Source organism: Carassius carassius, chromosome 10 (genome assembly GCF_963082965.1).
Source record: "Carassius carassius chromosome 10, fCarCar2.1, whole genome shotgun sequence".
Taxonomy (NCBI): Eukaryota; Metazoa; Chordata; class Actinopteri; order Cypriniformes; family Cyprinidae; genus Carassius; species Carassius carassius.
The window spans coordinates 16812068-16833479 of NC_081764.1; the positions used below are offsets into that span (position 1 = coordinate 16812068).

General features: G+C 39.8%; 1 protein-coding gene across 1 annotated transcript; it reads right to left on the reverse strand.

The window, feature by feature from the left end:
• Window positions 1-3219: 3219 nt before the first annotated feature.
• LOC132151897 (angiomotin-like 2a) lies at window positions 3220-12272 on the reverse strand. The gene is made up of 11 exons (XM_059560409.1): window positions 12022-12272; window positions 10498-11293; window positions 10213-10405; window positions 8490-8634; window positions 8309-8395; window positions 6688-6983; window positions 6405-6604; window positions 6200-6301; window positions 5952-6118; window positions 5333-5491; window positions 3220-4986 (listed from the first exon to the last, which is right to left on the reverse strand). The coding sequence occupies exons 2-11, from the start codon at window positions 11220-11222 to the stop codon at window positions 4916-4918; spliced, it is 2145 nt and encodes a 714-aa protein (XP_059416392.1). The 5' UTR covers window positions 11223-11293; window positions 12022-12272; the 3' UTR covers window positions 3220-4915.
• Window positions 12273-21412: the final 9140 nt, after the last annotated feature.

The following is a 21412-nucleotide window of genomic DNA, read 5'->3' on the forward strand; positions in this document are numbered from 1 at the left end:
GGTAGTGGAAGGAGGTGACTGCTAACACACCAGGCTATTGGTTGAGCCTGAAGAGTACTGGAGCCCCCTGAGGAGAGAAACATTCCAGCGGGAGCATTTTTTGTGTCTGTAGTCTTTCAGCTGAAAGAAAAAGTCACACTGATCCGTCACATGTAAACCCATCAGCCAGGTATTTCGCAAAGCATTTATGGAATGCCAACTCACACCTACTGAGGGAGGCATGTGAGGCAAAATATTTATCCTGAAAACAGGAACCAAGTGAAGAGCATACACAGTCCCTTTCTCGGTGGACTTATTTAACACTGTCCAACAGCTTTTAATGCATGAGTAATAATTTTGCTCAGGGTTTGTGTGTGAGGACCATCATACTAATGAATACTACAAGGAAGTTTATCCTGAAACATGAATGAGTTGGCAGGCTGGAACCAACACCAAAAAGGCTGCTACTATACAATGAATCAATTGTCAGCATTCTTCAGAAAACCATTTAAAAAATGCAGCTAAATGAATAGAGCTTGGAAGTCAAAGTTCTTAAGGGATTAATGTTGCTAACAAAGCAGGGAGGAAAAGTGAAACTCCACCAGGCACATTTTATACATAAACATTATACAAACAAACTCTGGTTGTTACTCCTAGACATCAATGAGATTAAATATAAAAAATGAGACTTCTGCATGAAGCTCCTGTCTCTAAAGAAGTTCCTAAAAAGACCCAAGTAATCTCCCTAGAGCAGGGTTCCTTAAATATGATACTGTAGTTTAAACCCTGATCAAAATCACCTACCTGTACATTTTAAATCAGCTGGCTGGTGAAATATCAACATCTGTATAGAATTTTCCTCTGGGTGCTAAAAAACAAAGCAGCATTTCAGATCTGCTTCTTATCTGACATGTCAGACATCTCTCTTCTTCCACCTTTGGAATGGAATGCATTAACATGTTTTACTCTACCAGGGGGCAAATTCCTTTTGATGTTGATCTATGTAGCTTTGAATCAATTTGGCTTGCAAAGGGTTGCAAACTGTTGAGACTATTGTCTGGTTAGCTCTAATTTGCCTAAGGTTGTTAAATGTCCTACCCTGCATTAGAATATGCCTTTTTACTCCTTCTATAGACCTAAAGTAGGTGAAAAACAGAATGTGAAAAGAGTACCGAATTTAAAGTATTCAAAACAGTAGGTAAAAGATGACCTACTACTTCCACCGAGATTCTGAAGTGCACATTTGATGCCATTGTAGTGGAGTTGTGAATGGCAGAGAATCAACGCAACTGCTGAAAATGACAATATGGCCGCTGGTTGCGAAGTTTGTTTCCCCTCACATATAGTACCTACTCAGAGTTCTGGATGCACCTCTCAAGACTAGAATAATGGGTAACACTTTAGAATAATGGTCCGTTGTTAACAAGTAACTATGCAGGAATAAATAGGTAGTACTACATTAACACTTAATTTAATATAATTAACTAATAGAAAAGCAAGATTAACTAAGCAGTAAGTAGTAGCAAATTTAGGACAAAGTTAGTTCCTTATTAGATATTTGATAATTACTAAAAAAAATATCCTCATTGAGAACTATTTGTGAACTATAACCAGTTAATAAAGAATAACCAATTAATTACTAATCACAACAGTAATGTCTTAAAGGTGAACAACTGGGTTCTTCATGGAAACTAATTTATGAATTTGATATCCCCCCAAATAATTCGGCTTCATTTTAAAATCGTGACTACTACTCTTACCAAAGGATGGATGTTCTCTGTTTATTTCAAACTTAAACATAAAATAATAAAAGAAAATTCACTTAAAAATATGAATAATTAAGAAGTGACGCTGACAAGCTCATGATTGAATTAGTTCACAAGTATGATCTCTGCTTCATGTCAGTTCAATATGTATCCCACTCCAAAAGACCTATAAAATATCACTAGTGCTTCACACAAATGTAGGACTGTACAGTATGTGTCAGATATAAAATATGTTAAATAACTTATTAAATTACTTAGTAATTACTAAGTGGTTAAGGTATTTTTCACTTTAAAATAATGGTCCAGATCACTAGTAGTTCTTTAGTAGCACTTTAGCTTTAAAGTGAAAAATAGATTAGCCCCTCACTAATTACTTAAGCGTTACCTTGTCAGTCTGCAGGAACTACTAGTGATCTGGACCATTATTTTAAAGTGAAAAACACCTTAACCACTCAGTAATTACTAAGTAATTTAATATGTTATTTTACATATTTTATATCTTACACATAGATTTGTGTGAGGCACTAGTGATATTTTACCAGACACCGTAATCTGGAATATGCGGTTTTGTGCTTAACACAGTATAAATGCAGTCGATGCCTTCATTAAGAATGCAAATTTTTTTTTTAAGAGAACATCATTATTTATTATCCTACGGTTTTGTTTGAAATAAACAGAGAACATCCATCCTTTGGTAAGACTAGTAGTCACAATTTCAACTTGTAGCCGACTTATTTGGTGGATATCATATTCATAAATTAGTTTCCACCAATAATACAATTGTTCACTTTAAAGAGGTTACCGTTGTAATTAGTAATTGGTTATTCTTTATTATAGTTAGGAAACATTTCTCAGTGAGGATATTTATTTTTAGTAATTATCAAATATCTAATAAAGAACTACCTTTGTACTTCACTACTACTTACTGCTTTGTTAGTCTTGCTTCTCTATTAGTTAATATTAAGTGTTAATTTATTACTATCTATTACTTCCTGCATAATTACTTGTTAACAACGGACCATTATTCTAAAGTGTTACCGAATAATGTCTTAATTTGCAAAGCCACAAAACGGTACTGGTTACTTTAATTATTGTATTCTCAGCTTTTGGCAAATCACTGTGCTTTTAAGTATTTATTGGTGTTTGGTCTGTACTATACATTTTTGCACACCTTCCATTTTAACATTTGCACAGTTGATGAGAGGAATGTTCTTTTTGTGGCTTTGAGAGCAGAGTTCTCTCTCTTCGTGAAGACTGCTTGCCAACACTGAAGCAGGTGGCAGAATTGTTTTGCTGTTGTGAATAAGGCTTCCTTGTGCTCTGAAAGAAAGATGTCATTCATGCCAAAGAAGGGACACAGAGAAAGAGCAGTTTGAACAGACTTGCAGTGTGAAACATCTCAGGGGGACACACCGCTCATACCTCCCTCTGAAAGCATCTGTATTTTCAGTTAAGGCACAAACCAGCCGACACATTGTCTTTATAAACTTATATATTAAAGTTTTATTCAAATTACTGAAATTTTTATGGCATACAAAACAACTGCCCATTCTTGAAGTTCACAGCAACATCCAAATATGGGTCAACTGCGTATCTACATTTCACGTTGCTAATACTCATACTTTTATTTTATAATTTAGTTGTAATGCAAATCTTTGGCATGTTCACATTACTAAATACCAAAAAGTAAAATAATATACAAAATATATTAAATTCTCTCATTTCTAAACAGCCCTTTCTGTAAACAGTCAAAGTAATGAACAAAACAAGCATGACTCCACTACAAAGCACTGACCAGCAAATGCTTTGTATCAGAGCCAATAGGAAAATCAAAGTAGCATTTAATGATAGTGAGAAAGGTTAAATTAACATGTATGATACTTATTACCCACATAGATAAGACTTTGTTTTCATGGTAACCATTTATACCATAATCCCATCATAACACAAGTGTAGTCTTGATTGAGAACAGGCAGAAAAGTCTCTGTCTCAGAAATCAAGGCTAGTCACATTGGAGAACCTCGGAGTCACATAATCAAACTAGCATAGCATGCTTACAGTAGAACCAGCTACTGCAGCACTATGGAAATAAATGGATCCAAAAAGGGATGGTAGTCTAAATGCTAGCTGTTCTGAATAAGGCCAAAGGTCAGACTGCAAATAGCCTTTTTCCTCTGAGCAGGGGCATTCCGCCATGGAGGAATGTGGGAAGATTAGCTCCGGCTTGTCTGCGTGGGAGTGGCAAGCATGATGGTTGCTGTTCTGGGTGCAAAATAATAATAATATGGCATCTGAAACATCAGCCCCGTCCCCACTAAGGGTAACATTTGCCCTAAGTGTCACTAAAAGAGGCTTCCCATTCCTCTGCTTAAATCAGGGAGCCAGAAGCGCCCGCTGTCAGTCAGTTATAGTAAGAACGCCAACTGTAATGATAATTTAGTCAAAGGGAGTGCAAGTGAAGGTATTTACCTAACTATTCTGGTAAATTGTCTAATCCCAGGCCTCCAGGTTCAAATGGTGTTGTTTCAAACTACAATCCAAACAATTTTTTCTTGATATTTAAGAATGAAACAGTTGCGATGGTACATGTACTATACATGGAGCACGTAAAGTTAGAGATATATTTGTCTGTGCATTTATCAATGGAATGTGGGATATAGTCTTACATGGGTTGGTATACTTAGTTGGTTTAAAAAAAAAAACACTGCACTAGGTTGTTCCTTAAAGGAAAGCAAATGCAAAAACAAAAGTTTCACAACAGTGGGTTATTTCTTCCTATTTCTCCATTCTGTCACACAGTCAGCAGCAATACTTATAAATACAAAAGAACATCAACATATACATTGTTTATATAAACACTTAAGAAGCTTTTTGGAGCTGTGTAGAGAACTGTCCATGTTCCTCACATTCAGACCATAGTTCTCACAGTCTAGGCTGAGAGTAGAGGAACTGTCAAGAGAGCTCAGCTCTCCTTCACCAACGATCAGTTTATGGTTACTCCCAAAATCAGTTCTTCTCTCTGTCTGATACAAAACTGACCGGCTGCAATAGTGAGCTCCTCCCCAAAGCAAACACATCTCTTGATATGGTTGGTCCTCAGATGGAGCCCCACGGAGAGAATCTTTTCTGCATAAGACCAGCAGGCAGCATCAAGCTGAACATTGTTCATCTCATATGAGAATCTCCACCATGTCATTTTCAACAGCGCTGCTGATCTGAGTTTTGTTGAGAGGATTGGAATCTGTAATGAAATACAAGATCTTCAGCTTTGTTGGCTAATGCCTGGAGAGCAAATAATGCAGAAAGTTTTGCAAAACTCAGACTATGTTTTATTCATGTTCACTTCCCAATCGCTGCTTTGACATGGTGCTCAGGTTACTCTTTAACCACTCTGGTTCAAAAGGGCAAGTATGCACCACTTTTACAGACGTTCTAACCATTAAGCATTGTCTTTGTCACCAGATACTACATATTAGATTTGCCATATCATATATCAATCAACAAAATTGGTCAAACTGCTCCAGAAATACCAAATAAACATAGTAAGTCACACAAGTGAAGATGGGTTTATGTACAAGTTTACACACCAGAACTGGGAGCAATGCAAGGTTCTGGAGCAGGTTCTTTTTTAGGATTGGACTCATCTGAAGGTTCTTCACACTGGGTGCTGCTGTCTTGACACTGGGTTTTGGTGAGAGGATGGGGCAACGACGCGGCTGCCGTCTGGTCATCTGAGAGGCTCTTCCCTAAAAAATGCAGACAGAAAAGGAAGTTTAATTACCGTTCTCACATTGGCAAACCACCATGCAAACATTTGCCATCCTGTGAACTCCTTTTACTTTTCTGGAGGATCTATTTTTATTCATTCTGTTTCACAAGATGTAGACTATTTTGGGAATGCTGGCTAGTCGCCGCACTCAGTTGGTACATTCTTTCTTGGCGACATTACATATACGCCAAGTAAAGAAGCTGCCAGTTGTTCAGTTGAAAGAATACGTCATTTTTGGTTCAGATATTTTACACACATGGAGGATCAATGTCCTGCAGATTTTAGCTACAACCCTTATTAATGACACTTGAACCATCTAAGCAAGGTTTTCAGGATTACTAGAAACTTCCAGGCAGGTATATTGGAGCTAAACCCTGCAGGAAGGTGTCTTTTCAGAGGTAGGATTGGAAAGCACTGGCTATGGCTACTATGCCTACCTTTGGTTTTGGTGGTGCTAGCTGTGGCAACTGTGTTGATGGAGGGAACAGATTGAGCGGGTCGTAGGCCTTTTGACTCAGGTCGGCCTTGCTCTCGCCGTGACCGCTGCTGCATGACCTTTATAATGGCATCTTTCTCCAAAAGTTGAGCATAAAGCACCCGAATCCTGATAAAACAAACTACTTTGAGATACAGCACATGGACACAATTGGAAACAAAATTTGAATTACTTTCAACTTGAACATACCGGTTTTCCATCTCCTGATGCCTGTGGTTGGGGGACGGCAGGTCCTCATTGAAGCTGCTATTGGGTGAATGGCGAGGTGAATGGTTGATGATTGTTGTATCCCTGAAAAGAGCATTACAGTTATACAAGGGTATACGAGTGCTATGTCAAATTCCCATTTCCTGTCCTTTTAGACAAGGCTTCTATCACTTCTGTTTCCACTCACCTCTGAGCTGCAGCAGTAGCAGCAGCATCCATGGCAAATTGACGCATCGTGCTCTCCTCAAGATACTTTTGCTCCCAGCGGGTTATGTCAGCCTCCAGGGCCAGAACCTGCTCCTCTCTCTCCCTCAGCTGCTGATGCAGAGATGACACGTTAAGGTCCGAGTAGGACCCAGGACTCGTTTGCTGGGCTTGAGACTGCCACTAAAAGAGAAAGAAAAGGTTTACTTGTCAAGCCCAAAACATTTTCTCACCGGTCGGGCGCACAGATGTCGTCTGTTTTTTACCTGCTGTCTTCTCAGGCTCTTGAGTTCCTGCTCCAGTCTGGTCCGTAGTCGTAACTCCAGTGCCTCCCTCTTCTCACATGCAGCCTGCAACTGTGCAAGGGCGCTCTGCATTCTCTCCACCTTCTCCACATAAGCTCTTTTCCTGCGTAACTCTTCTTCCAGCTGTCTATTTCGTGTCTGAGCGGACATCAGGGCTTTCTCCAAGGCTTCTCGCCACCTCTTCCATTCTTCTCCTGAGACCCGCAGATGCTGCAACTCTTTTTCCAGAAGTTCCCGCTCATGAAGTTGATCTTCATCTATGGAGAGAAAGAGAAAAAACATTGTGAGAACTATGTACCATGGCAACTTACTGCATAGGGTACAAGCAATGCTTTCTGTTCTGTCATCATGCTTAGTTGTTACACAAGCCACAAAATGAATGACCGTGCTGGGGTGTGTCCAGAGCATTCTCTGGGCTGTAGTCTCATTCTAACAAATTCTCAGGGGATAAGCTTCCCACAAGAGTCTGGAACAAAAGAGGCATGCTTGATTTACACATGTCTGTCTGGGTTTGCAGGGGAGTGGCCTAGTTTTGGAGTGTCCTTTGACCTACACCGCAGAATGCTTTAGAATTCCCAGATCACAAAAGCAATTCAATGTATTCCCATTTGGGATGCTGAATTCCTCAAAAGCTCGAAGATGACTTGGCACACTGAAAAGGGACACACTAAAGTCCAGTACACTAATTTCTGGGTCACTTTGAATGCCATAAGAGCTAGAAAACAAATTCTTCCATTCCACTCCTACTCTGATTATACAACCCAAAACAAATGCCTTTGGATGGAATGCAGACTTCCTCTTATCCACTTACGCACACAGGCACGCCTTTGAACGAACTGGATCTCTGGAATGCATCTGAGCCAGGCAGTAAACATGTAAAGCAAATAGCTCCACAAGGTCATAAAACGTTACAAGTCTTCAGAAGAAGTGCTGAATCGTGGCTTGGACATGCTTCTGTGGAACTGTGTGTTGGCTCACAAGGAGATTTTAAACATTTAAATATCCAGAATTTTATTTGCCCAAAACTCTTCTGTTTTGGACTTGGGGGTAAACTAATTTTATTACACAAATATGAAGGATCACTTCTATCCTTAGGGAACAGAAAAAAAAGAAAAAAAAAACCATTCCAAAAGGGTTAAATCAAATGCTGAACAACAACAACAATTCCTATTAGGATTAGAAAAACAAATCCAATTTATCCTACCACACCTCAAATTTTTTAGCATTCTTTAATATGACCAAAAATGGAGAGCCAGTGCATAGGGGCATCACAAGGGGTTGCTTAGGGCCTTAGAAGCTGAAATAATGGTAGGGGCTGTTGGAGAGCATTCCAAGAGGATGCAATTATTGTTTGGTGGTCGAATTCCAAAGGCAACTATCTGAGATGAAGAATACAGCGTGTACCCAACCAGCTATTCGCTGAAACCTAATGGCACAATTTGGTTGCATTATTGTTAGAGGAATGAACAGTTATGCCTACAACATAAACATAAAACTCAGTGGGAACAGCTGGGGCTGCTTGCATGGTTGACCGCACATTGGGAGAAAGATAATTTATAGAGATGCAAAGGGGAATTCTTACTTTGCTCAACCAGTTTAGCGAAAGCATGCCGACTCTTGTCTTCAACTTCCATGACTGCTCTCTGTTTGTTGGCTGTTTCCAGGCGGTCTGATGTGGGAGTCAACAATTAGTATTTATAGCCTCATACCTAAACATGTAGTTCATATTTAAGACAATTACTCCGCTATGTGAACCATCTTACCCCGGAGATCTCTGTTAAAGTCATGAAGTCGCTTGATCTCACTCTCAAGCTTGTTCCTCATGGTTTTCTCAAGGGCTTCTCTCTTTGCGGATCCCTTCATAAGAGTCTCATAAGCCTCCGATATCCTCTGAATCTCCTGTTCGAGCTGAAAGAGAGGAGAAACACATATTAATATCCACTGTTACTCTTTAACCCATAGGAACTCATCAGTTCCTTGTTCCCATTCACTTTAACTGTAGGGAAAAGTACAATTTGGGTGTTATGCTTAGTATCTCCTTTTGCGTTCTGTGGAAGGATGAATGTCACAAAGAGCTGAAACACAAGGGTAAGTATAATTTCCATTTTTGGGTCAACTACACTGCGTTTCTTACACCTAAACTTAATGAGACAAGGATCAGAGCACAAGAATAACAGATAGACAAAATCAATTCGGGAAAGAAAGGGAAAGAGGGAAGAATGCGCTTGGCTGAGCTCTTCATTGTGCTTGCCCACAAGTGAATCACCCTCACAGTGCTCTTCAGGGATTGGGAATCGAATCAATATTCCAGAAAGAACACTTATGAGTCCCAGGTGTCTGCACATTCATCTCCCCACAGGGCAGGATGCCAACAGCAAACGTGAGGAACACAGGAAAAATGTTTGTTGAAGGCAAGAACAGTACTATGCACCTATATGCCATTTGTGATGCAGAAAATGGCTCATGAAAGAAAACATTTTTCCAAAACTAACGAATCAAAGGTGTAAGCTCATTATAGAACACTAAGATGAGAAATATCACTGATTTCTTTAAATCACAGTTCAAATTTTTACTTAAAAGCTACCTATATGAGATTAATGTGTTGTTAAATTCTTAAACAGTACCCTGGGTGCAATGTGGGATTCTATTTAAGAGTGAAAGTAAAAGTTAAAGGGGCCATTCAGTCAGGTAATCCACAGCTGTGGGGTCTGGTTGTTGCTCTTTGGAGCCCAGTCTGTCAGCTGTGGGCAATGCAAAGCCCCTTCTTCATTTGCGGACACTGAGATGAGCGAAGACATCTGCTCCTATTGGCATGCCATTGGAATTTTAACAAAGAGGGCCACAGAACAACCCAGGGAGGCCTCCCTCTTTGGAGTTTTCAAATTTTCAATTTATCACTATGTATGAAGGAGACTTCATCTTCATGATCTGTTCTGGTATGGTATTCTTTTAATAATACAGTTGTTCTGATTGCAATAACTATGTGGAATCTAAACTGAAACGACTGAACAACATATGCAAAGCCCAAAAAATCTTTGCAAAGCAAAACAAAATAAACCTAACCCCCCCACCCCCTTTTCCTGTCATGACACTCTGGTATTTAAGTGATGACATTATCACGTTACAAAAAAAATGCTTGGCATTGCAGGTATGGGTAATTTCAATGTTGTTTCACATGCTAATTAAGTTACTGGGAAATTTAACACAGTCACTAGGAATGTGCTTTTCAAATTAGACAAATCCATGTGATCCTTTCCCTTGCATGCATTCCTACACGGCGAGAGGGCTAAACTCCTTAGAATGTGGTGGCTAGAAGACACCAGTACACAATGATTTCTTTTACCCACACCCTTTGTAGGTCATTTCTGAGATCAAAATCAAAAGGCCACGCCTGCTTCTTTGGCATCCATGGCAAAATGTGGGTTCATACCAAGAATATAACAGCTCTGGGAGGTTTCTAAGAAGGAACAAAGAGTCCTCTCTTACCTTCTGAAGCCTTGCTGCCTTCTCGCTGTAGCTCTCTACTTCTCCTTTCAGTCTCTCATTCTCTTTAATGAGCTGCTCCATTTGGCAGTTGTTCACCGGGATGCTGTATCCTCCAACAATGACATCCTGGCCAGCAGGGGTCAACGAGGGCAGGCCGCTACGGCAAGGCGTTTGTGGCTGGGTTGGAAATAACCTGATAGAGATAAATATAAACCATTAGTATGCCAAAGAACCCTCAATGTACCTATATGTAATATAAATTAGTAAAATACCAGTTGAATGTACCGGTGATGCTGTGAGTGGAAAGCAGGGGGAGGCTCTTTGTAATAGTGCCCATGTTCCTGTGAATGACTAAGCATATATCCAGGGGATCTGACCATGAATGGGTACTCCGGAGGTGGACCGCGTTGGTCTTGCTCATGAATTGACCTCTCGTTCACAACAGGACCAGAGTGGTTATTGGAGAGCTGGGGGTAGCTATGCGATGAGCTCATGGGAATATTGTCATGGGCACAGTTCCTCTCCAGTGAGAGCTGCATGAGGTGTTCGCTGAGCGAGCGAGCATGCTCCCGCTTCACATCCCACATTCTCTCTTCCTGCTCGGTTCCTCCAACCACTCCAGGGGTCTCCAGGCTGCCGTGCAGAAGCCCTACTTGACCTCTCTGGTAGGCCAGGTACTGTGAATGAGCCTTTGCTTCCTCATAAGTAGGCAGCTCCTCTGTTTGGAGCTGATACATTTGGCAGACATCAATCTCTGAATGCTGGTAGTCCCCCTGGTGCTCTTGGCCCTGGGGCTCCTGCCGGGTGGTCAACTGGGGAGAAAGTGATTCCTCTTGTGTTAGGCTTTCCAGGGATGAACGAGTGCTTCCTGCACCTCCACCACTGCTGCCTCCACGCAGAGCCTGCTGCTGGATAGCCAACAGAGTAGGATCAGTAGGGTTCCCATAACGAAGCTGCTCTTGGATCAGTCGGTGCAGCACCGTGCCTGATGAATCCTCTGCCGTTCTCATTTCAGTCTTTGTTTTGCAGGCAGCAATCAATAATAGCTTGTTAGGAGAGATTTTTGGACTAGACTGTGAACCTGATGTAAAAAAATTATTAATAATAATAATTATAATAAAAATTAACTCAATTTCAAATGCAAATCTTTGCTATCGCTCATCTGTTTTGCATATTGCAAAACTCTACAGCAGCAAACACCAGTGAGTGGTGCCTCACTTCACATGCTTCTAGGCTGACTGCCTTTACCCATAGCAACACCACGTTTACCCAAAATACCACTGGTACCATCCTACAACCCCCATCATGCACAGGGCTTCCTCTTAGGTTTATAAATCTTGATTAGAATTAAAAGGGAACGAAAATTGGGTAGAATCCAATAATTTCCCAAAATTGCGAAAATGATTTCCTGCTACAAAGACAAATTCCTATCTAGTGTCTCATCTTTGTTTTACTACCACGACTGTAATACATTTAAATATGCCAAAAGAAGCATTATAAACAAGGGTGTATTATATAAATTGGCTAGTTTCTATTCTTAAATTGTAGTGTAACCTGAATGTAGCACCACAGATGTTATAGATTTCACAAAAACATATACATTCATGTCTTCTACAAGTCAAACACGTTGGATTTACAGAAAATAGCCCACAAAGAAATTCATAAAATCTTAACTTACACGTACAGTCTATTAAATTAACGTTAAAGCATATTGTATACAAGCATCGTCCACTGGCAGAAACTTTGCAGTGTGCCATAAAAAGAGCAGTTTACAACAACCAGCTATTTTAAAACGCTTTAAAAACTCACCAAGTCACAATCGCATAACGAATTAAGGTAGTAGACGTCTTTCTTTACTCGTATTATCTCGTAAACAATATAATCCTTAAGGAAATTCGTTGAGTACGGCTTTTATTTCCATGCGTATGTTTGAGCTGCGTGCGCGTCTGGAGAGCTCCTCCAGCAGACTGAGCTAAGGAGGGGAGGGGCTCTGCTAATAAATGACCGAGCTCCGATTGTTCACGGCCTCTGGAATGCGCGGAATGTGAAGGCTGCGTCCCTCGGGGATCAAAAACAGTTCCGCTTGTCGCTCGCCCCGCCTCCTCTCGGGGAGCGAAGGAAGAACCGCTCGCCTCCTCCAAGCGGAGCGCGCTGCTGAAGGGGTAGACAAGCGGAACTGCATTCACTCTCAGCCCCGTGCGAATTTGTCCTGCTTCTTGAGGGCGTTTTTGTTTGTAACGGTAAAAGGAATGCAGTAAAAGTCGAAGAGATCTGTAACCTTTGTTGTTTTGTTTAACTACACTTTCTTTTGAAGTTCCAGTGCGCTCATTAAGCCTACTTATGATGCATGATTTACATAGGCTGCTAAAAATATCATGGATAATTTGTACTTTTATTAATGTGATACTTTCTATAATTATTTGCAAGTCTTAAAAGTATAGTTCTCTTAAAAAAAAAAGACTTGCAAATCAGGCATAAACAATATAGGAAGTATTTACTCAATTTATTCAGCCTCATGTTGATTTAAGCATGACTTTCTTCTTTGGAACACAACAGATGTTAGGCAGACTGCAGCCTCAGTCACCATTCCCTTGCAATGTATGAAAAAATATGTAAAGAAAGCGAATGGTAACTGAGGCTGTGATTCTCCTTTTGAAGAAGACAGTAATACAGGTCTGGAGAAACATGAGGGTGAGTGTTTCATTTTTGGGTGAACTATTCTTCTAAGACACACCAATGTTTTATTTGAAAATTGTTATGCTAAAGTATATGTGCTAAAAATATATGACAAGCAGGGGAAAGAATCAGAAAATGTATAAGAGAAATATAGATCATGAGCCATTAGAGACCTGATCTGAAGGTCTTTTGTTTGCTTTGGGCTGGTGAATATTTAAGCCGTGGCCCGTGCCAGTTAATTGCTGAGTGTGTGTGTGTGTGTGTGTGTGTGAGCGGGTGATGGGGAGGAGGTGTGTGTATGTGCATTTGAGGCATGCTGCCAACCAGCTGTCCATGGAGAGCAATCCTCTTTCACCCCTTAACCATGCTTCAGTAAAGAGAGATGTATTGTTCTGTCTGAAGCAGACATTACAGGGGAGAGGTCTACCATCTGCTCATAAACCATACACCTCCCTTACACACTTTTCACAAACACTCTATTCACAAACACACACGCCTGACCCCGTCTCCCACAACGCACACCCTCGTTTTATCACGTACCACACAACACATTTATTAATCATAGTTTATTAATCATTAATGCGAGTGGCAAAATACTAACAACTACTAAGTTAGTTTACAATTGTGAATTAGCAAATTTCATTCAAAGTTTTCCTGAATTATGAACATTGTATTTGGGTGCATTCAGTTAGAATACAGATATAGCTTATAGGTAATAAAGTAAGACAAGAGACATTAGTGGGTGTGTGTGTGTGTGTGTTCTTAAGAGATTTAGTTTTGACTATTGTTTTGACTAGAGACTATTATTACAAAATAGTTTATTTTGTACTGTTATTATAAAATGCATAATTTACTATCATCTACATTTTTTCTATTAATAAAATAGATTAAAACGGTGCCCATGAATCCTGCAGATGTTTAATTGTGAAAACAATAACATTTAATCAGTTAAAAAGTTTATTTTTTTCCGTGAAACAAGCAAGATTCAATTAATCAAAATGTATGAGATTGGTATACATTTTTAGTGATACATATTAAAATTTCAAACACATTTGGTTTATAAGTACTATTTAAATCCCATTCTAACTTGTTTAATTTATTTAAATTGTCATTCAATTATTTTGTTTCAAAATTAAGTTTGTATTAAAACTGTGTAACACAAATGAACATTGTATATTATTATTAAATATACAATACAATATATTTTTGAGATATATGTTGAATACACCAGCACCTGCTCTGGAGAAGACACACTGGAAAGTTAGAAAGTCCCTGCATTTTGTGAGCGGCAGCTGTGTGTAAAAATCAAGCCTGCACTTGTTGAGTAGACAGTTGGACTCCATTCATATCACATTCACCGATCTGTTTCTTTCTATGGCAGTATGCAAATACATAAACACACTTTTTATTTATAATGGTAAAAATTGTTCATTTGCATGGCAGTTACAAAAACAGCAGGTTATGCTATTCTTCACATATGCATATCCACCCATTTCATTTAGATATCAACATCCTATTATTATTTATTATTATTTAGTTCCTGTTGGTGCAGCAATAAAATGAAAATGCTTTGCCATTTTTACTTATATTTTTATACTTATATTCATATATTTTTAGTCAGAAACAAAACACCATTGAAAAGCTGCCATTGTGGGTTTTTAATATGAACTACCAATTTCTTCTCTAATTATGTAATTCGGCTTTAAACATTAGCATTTCTTTTCCACCATAAAGGTGAATGAGTAATATCTAGAGAGGCATTTTTCATTAGAAAGAACAAGAGTGAAGGTTAAGGAGAGGGGGGAAGATTGTCTCACAATTGATTCTCTTTGTCTTTCTAGAGAGGGAGGAAATGGCTGCATTCCACACATTAGCATGTGCACTGGGGCACTTTTCTTTAAAAACAACACGTCTACATGCATGAGCTCTTGCGTGTACGCAAGACAATGGTAGCTCAGTATGTCTGTTAATATGAGTGTGTGTTGGTTTTAGACTTTGAACAAGTAGAAGAGATTACATTCAAGATCAGTTTTCAAGATGGCGCCGCCGAGTCCGGTCGCCTTCCAGGTTGCTCTGCTTAGATTATGTTTTTATTTACTTTTTTACCTACTTTTGCTTTCTCTTTTTACACACATTACTTCTGCACTGATCATATACGACAAAGATACACTTTTGGACATTGGACACCGCTTCACTGACCTGTTTCAGGACACTTTATCCTCCAACCCATCGTGGCCATCTGAGATTCTCCGGAACGCCGAGATAAACAATGGCCACCTGAATAACCACCCGAGGCGACGGATCAAGAAACACCGCGGGAAACGTGCTGGAATTCGCAACAGACTAAGGAAAAGAGCACACAGTCCTCCTTTACCGAGCATTCTGCTCGCCAATGTCCAGTCTCTGGAGAATAAGATGGACAATCTTAGAGCCAGGATAAGTTTCCAATGGGATATTAGGGACTGTAACATCCTTTGTTTGTCTGAAACGTGGCTCATGCCCTTGGTCCCGGACGCTGCTGTAACGTCGTCTGAAAACTTCTCTGTTTTACGGATGGACAGGATTGCCGAGGCCGGCAAATCCAAAGGCAGGGGAGAGTGTTTCATGATTAACAAGAAATGGTGTGACCCCAGGAATATCTTCACTCTGTCGCGCTCCTGCTCGCCTCATCTGGAACATTTATCCATTATTTGCCGCCCATTCTATCTGCCTAGGGAGTTTTCATCGATCATCATAACTGCTGTTTACATCCCACCACAAGCAGACACCAGTTTGGCTTTGTCTGAGCTTCACGATGCGCTCAGCGGCAACATCAACAAACATCCTGACGCTGCTATTATCATCGCTGGGGACTTTAATAAAGCCAAACTCAGGCAAGTCATGCCTAATTTTTATCAACATGTATCCTGTCCAACCAGTGGACCGAATACACTGGATCATTGCTACACTCAGTTTAAGAATGCCTACAAAGCTCGCTCACTACCGGCTTTCGGCAAATCGGACCATGCCGCCATTTTCCTCACACCGGAATATAAACAACGGCTCATTCAAGATCCCCCAGTGCAGAGGGTGGTGATGCGATGGTCCACCCAATCAGAAGCAACACTACAAGCTGCTCTTGATGACGTAGACTGGGACATGTTTCGCGCAAGTTCATCTGACGTCAGCAAGTTCACGGATGTAGCATTAAGTGACGTGACATTCAGCCAAGTATGGTGACCCATACTCAGAATATGTGCCATGCATTTAACCCATCCGAAGTGCAGACACACAGAGCAGTGAACACACACACAGACACTGTGAACACACACCCGGAGCAGTGGGCAGCCATTTATGCTGCGGCGCCCGGGGAGCAGTTGGGGGTTCAGTGCCTTGCTCAAGGGCACCTCAGTCGTGGTATTGAAGGTGGAGAGAGAACTGTACATGAACTCCCCCCACCTACAATTCCTGCCGGCCCGAGACTCGAACTCACAATCTTTTGCTTGCAAGTCTGACTCTCTAACCATTAGGCCATAACTTCCCCATAAGCTTTGTAAACACGCTAGCCGAACAAGCTACGGATACAACAACTATAAGGACATTCTCAAATCAGAAACCGTGGGTGGACAGATCAATCCGTGCAGCAGTAAACAAACGCACTGCTGCTTACAACGCCGGTCTTCTGTCGGGAAACATGAGCGAGTACAAAGCATCGTGCTATGCTCTCTGACGCGCAGTAGGAGCCGCCAAACACAGATACAGGGAGCGCATAGAGTTACATTTCCAGCTTAATGACTCCCGACACATGTGGCAAGGGCTAAGGACCATCTGTGCCTTTGGACATAAATCCTCTGCAGAGGTGAGAGCAGATCCGTCGCTGGCTGACGAGCTAAACACTTTCAACGGCCGCTTTGAAAGCAATCTAAGCAGTGCGAGTCTGCCGATCAGCGCGTCAGGAAGCAGCAGTCAGAGCAGCGATCATCATGTGATTACCGTGTCTGAGGACGAGGTTCGGAGGGCACTAAAGCGAGTAAATGTAAGGAAAGCAGCCGGACCTGATGGGATTTCTGGCCGTGTTCTGCGGTCCTGCACTGATCAGCTCGCTGGTTTGTTCACATCCATGTTCAATGAGTCTCTTGCTACATCGTTGGTTCCCACCTCATTCAAAAAATCTGTCATCATCCCTGTGCCTAAGAACAATAAACCCTCTTGTCTGAATGACTATCGTCCAGTTGCCCTCACATCAATAGTCATGTAGGTCTTTGAGGGACTGGTTAAAAACGTCATCTGCTCCTCCATACCGGATACTTTAGACCCTCTTCAGTTTGCCTATCGCCCAAACAGATCCACAGATGATGCCATCTCTCACATCCAGCACTCTTCTCTCACTCACATTGACAGCAATAACAGGAACTACGTAAGGCTGCTATTTATTGACTATAGCTCAGCTTTTAATACTATAGTCCCCTTAAAGCTAGCTTCTAAACTCATAGACCTTGGCCTGAATTCTTCACTCTGCAACTGGATTCTTGATTTCCTCACCGGCAGACCTCAAGTGGTGAAACTAGGCCAGTACACCTCCAGCTCCATCACCCTGAATGTAGGAGCCCCGCAGGGCTGTGTCCTGAGTCCCCTGCTCTACTCTCTCTACACACATGACTGCGTGTCTTCGCACAGCTCCACATCTATAATCAAATTTGCTGATGATACTGTGGTTCTGGGAGTCATTCACAACAATAATGAGACCGCATACTTGGATGAGGTAGAGAAATTAACATCATGGTGCCAGGACAACTGTCTCTCTCTGAATGTGAGCAAAACTAAAGAACTGATTGTGGACTTCAGGAAGAGACAGCAGCAGCCCTATACTCCTCTTATGATCAGCGGGACCCCTGTGGAGAGGGTGAGCAGCTTCAAGTACCTTGGTGTAAACATCTCAGAGGACCTGACTTGGACTACTCACATTCAAACACAGGTTAATAAAGCCAGGCAAAGACTGTACCATCTGCGACAGCTGAGGAAATTCAGAGTCTCACCAGCAATCCTGAAAACTTTCTATTCTGGGGCTATAGAAAGTGTATTGACTCAGTGTATCTCAGTGTGGTATGGGAACAGCTCCAGTCAAGACTGCAAAGCCCTGCAGAGAGTTGTGCGCTTAGCTGAGCGCATTTCAGGGTCTGCTCTCCCCTCTCTGCAAGACATCTACCTCAAACGCTGCAGAAGTAGAGCTGCTAAAATCATTAAAGACTCCACCCACCCCAGTAACCATCTTTTCACTTTGCTGCCATCTGGTATGCACTTCCGTAGCCTGATGGAAAAAACCGAGAGACTTAGGAGGAGTTTCTTCCCCCAGGCCTTCAGGCTCCTAAACTCAAAACCAGCCTCTTAACATCCTCATGCCTCCAATTAATGTACACTCTATCAGTAAGATATTCATCATTCACTGCCTCACATTGACACACTGACAGTGTCACCCTGTTTGCACATTTGCTTCTTGTACATTCCTGTATATCTTAATATTTAAGACTACAGTATAATGCACATATGCACATTGTACATTCCTGTATATCTTAATATTTAAAACTACAGTTTACTTTCATGCACATTATTTTGCGTTCTATATTTAATTCTACAATATACATCTTTTTTATATTTTATTCTTATATTTTTATTGTTTACTTTTATTTCATTCTTATATAGCTATATTTATGTATATTTTCATCTTTGTTGTTTTCTTTAATAATTGCACTGTCCATGGAGCGGACCTAACTCACATTTCACTGCTGGTTATATATGCTCTATATAATTGTGTATGTGACGAATAAAAATCTTGAATCTTGATTTCTCCCAAGGGTTTTTCTCCATTAGTGTCACCAATAGTGTTTTGGTTCCTTGCCACTGCCGCCTTTAGCTTCATTAGTTGGGGACACTTGACTGATTGCACAGATACCATTGGACGAGAGCTGAACTGGTTGATGACATCACTAAATCATCAATGAACTGCTTTTAGCTGGAAAAATGACTCTTTGTTGTTGTGTTCTTACATCATTGGCAAACTATTTTCCTGTTTGACACTGTACAGCTGCTTTGACACAACCAGTATTGTATAAAGCGCTATACAAATAAAGGTGACTTGACTTGATTAGTTATTATTTGTTAACAGTGTATATTATTTGTACCAAGTTAACTTGGTATTAACAAGAACATTAAAATGAAAAACTGCTGATTATGACTAAAAAACAAAATATTTGTGAATCTTTTATATCATTAAGATATTTGTATCAATTAATTTTTATAATTCTATGTACGTTTAGATGTTGTAAATATGTCAGTAATGTACATTTCAGTGTCTCTGCAAATGTAAGTAAGTGTGTTTTGTAGAACCACTTACGTAAAAAACATACAAATTCTCATGAGATCACGTTGGTAAGCAACACTTAATTTACATGTTAACTCATGAACTAGGAATAAAACTCACCATGAAGTTTCCTCCAGTAAAGACTTCTCCAATCAAACAATCAATCAATAAATGCTGCTTTTTTAAAACCATCTATTCATCAATGAATCCTGCAAAAAATGTTTTCAATATTGTTGATAATAAGAAATGTTTCTTGAGCACCGAATCATCATGTGCCAGACTTAAAAAAAAAATTATATTTCAATCCAAGCACCCCCAAAGACCAGATTTTCTGACAAAACAACAGTAAAGACATTTTTGCTAACTATATCTTTCACCCAACACACATTATCAGGGTCCTTCTGGTGTCAGAGTGCAGCTGCTGAGAAAGTGATCTCTATCTTTCTAATCACTTTAGACATATTTCAACTAACCCTTTTGGCCTTTCATTTGACTAACCAAATCCATCCTGGCCTGAGGGCCGAGTGGTCCACTAATGACCCATCGACCCCTTTTGAAAAATTCTTTCCTCACACAAAGGACAGCTGCTCACATCTTAAAATTACTGTCGAAAAATGTGTAGTTGTCCGTGACCACTGCAATATCATCTATGACAGGTGAGGCCAGGCATACTGAGGGCTCTTGTCTCGGCCCTTTGGGCATCATCTAAATCTTCCCCTGTCCGTTGGAGTGACAGAGCTCTCTGTCAAAGCGAGGTATTGTTGATGTAGAAATCGGGGAATGGATTTTTTTGGTGTTTAATGACTAAATGTTTCATAATTTGTAATTTGAAAAGAATCATTTTTTTAGGTGTCCAGTTGTGCATGCAGTGTAATAGTGGGGGTCAAGACCCAGAATGTCGGTTCTTTGACCATTCGTTTGAGCTTTAAATGTCTCATTGACAGTGGCCTTCAAAGGTAGGTTGGAATTTTCTTCTCTACTTCAGGGAAAACAATGAAAGCTTTAGCCAGCATATCAAGAGTCCACACAAAAAACAAAAGGCTGCTCATGTGCCTAGAGCACTGGACTACAACACAAACCTGACATTTACACTGAAAACACTCACAAACTAGAACCACTGTTCATTTTCATTAAACTTGTCAGGATTTCCTTAATGTGTCCCATTATAAAACAGAGGGATTACAATAATTAAAGGAAGTTCACACATGGTTTCAAAATTTTCTATCAAGTTCCCCCCTCCAAATTTCTTTTTCTTAGTTCATTTTAAATGGGCCTGCAAAATTATATTGTAGTATTATTTATATAATATTATGTTATTTATTAATATTTTAAACTTTCTTTCAGCTTTAGATTTTTAGTTTTCATTATAATTTTAAAGTTTTAGTATTTTATGTGATTTTATATTGTTTCTTTTCATATTTCTATTTAGCATTCATTGACTTTTATTTCAGTTTAAATTAGTACTTCAAATTATTTTTTATTTCAGACAAATGTAAAGTCAACACTTCTGATTTTTGTTTGTTTTTCATCTAATATATTTTATTTCAGCTTTATTTTAATGATCGAAATAAATTAAAATGAGATTATGAAATCTGTCTTATAGGGAACACTTTGAATAAGGTTGACATATAGGTATTATGAACTAACAATTAACAACTCTTTACATTATTTATTAATCTAGGACAATTTTGTTAATAAAGGTAATCTTGTTAATTACTTATTTTATGATTAGGTCATTAGGCAAATTTTCATTTATACAACTGAAATGATAAAATGCATGTGGGAACATTAAACAAGATTAATAAATGCTGCAGAATTAGTGTTTATTGTTATTCTAAGTTGGCTGTTGCATTAAACAATATTAACATATAGAACCTTATTGCCAAGTGTTTCCCTTAATAAATGTAAAATAATTAGCAAAATATTACACCACAAGACAATTTCTAGAGCTTGACACATTGTACTGTCAGAGATACAGTGGAACAATCTAGAAACTGGGTTGGAAAAAGCTGTGTCAAAGCCTGCCCTTGTGCCTAGCAGAGGGTCAGACATTCCATGATATCACTGTTGCAGAAAACTATTCCAATTTTCTATGGACTCAATTCCTCTGTTTGCGGCACTAAATAGATAAACAGTGCTTGTTTATACCATGAACACAATCTCTTTAGAATGCACAAGATTCCATCT

Coding starts and splice junctions, on each gene's coding strand:
- LOC132151897 (XM_059560409.1), bottom strand. CDS start 11,222: ATGAGAACGGCAGAGGATTCATCAGGCACGGTGCTGCACCGACTGATC. Junction 6,302..6,404: donor GCTACTGCTGCAGCTCAGAG/GTGAGTGGAAAC, acceptor TGCTCTTTTCAG/GGATACAACAATCATCAACC. Junction 5,492..5,951: donor TAGCACCACCAAAACCAAAG/GTAGGCATAGTA, acceptor TGCATTTTTTAG/GGAAGAGCCTCTCAGATGAC.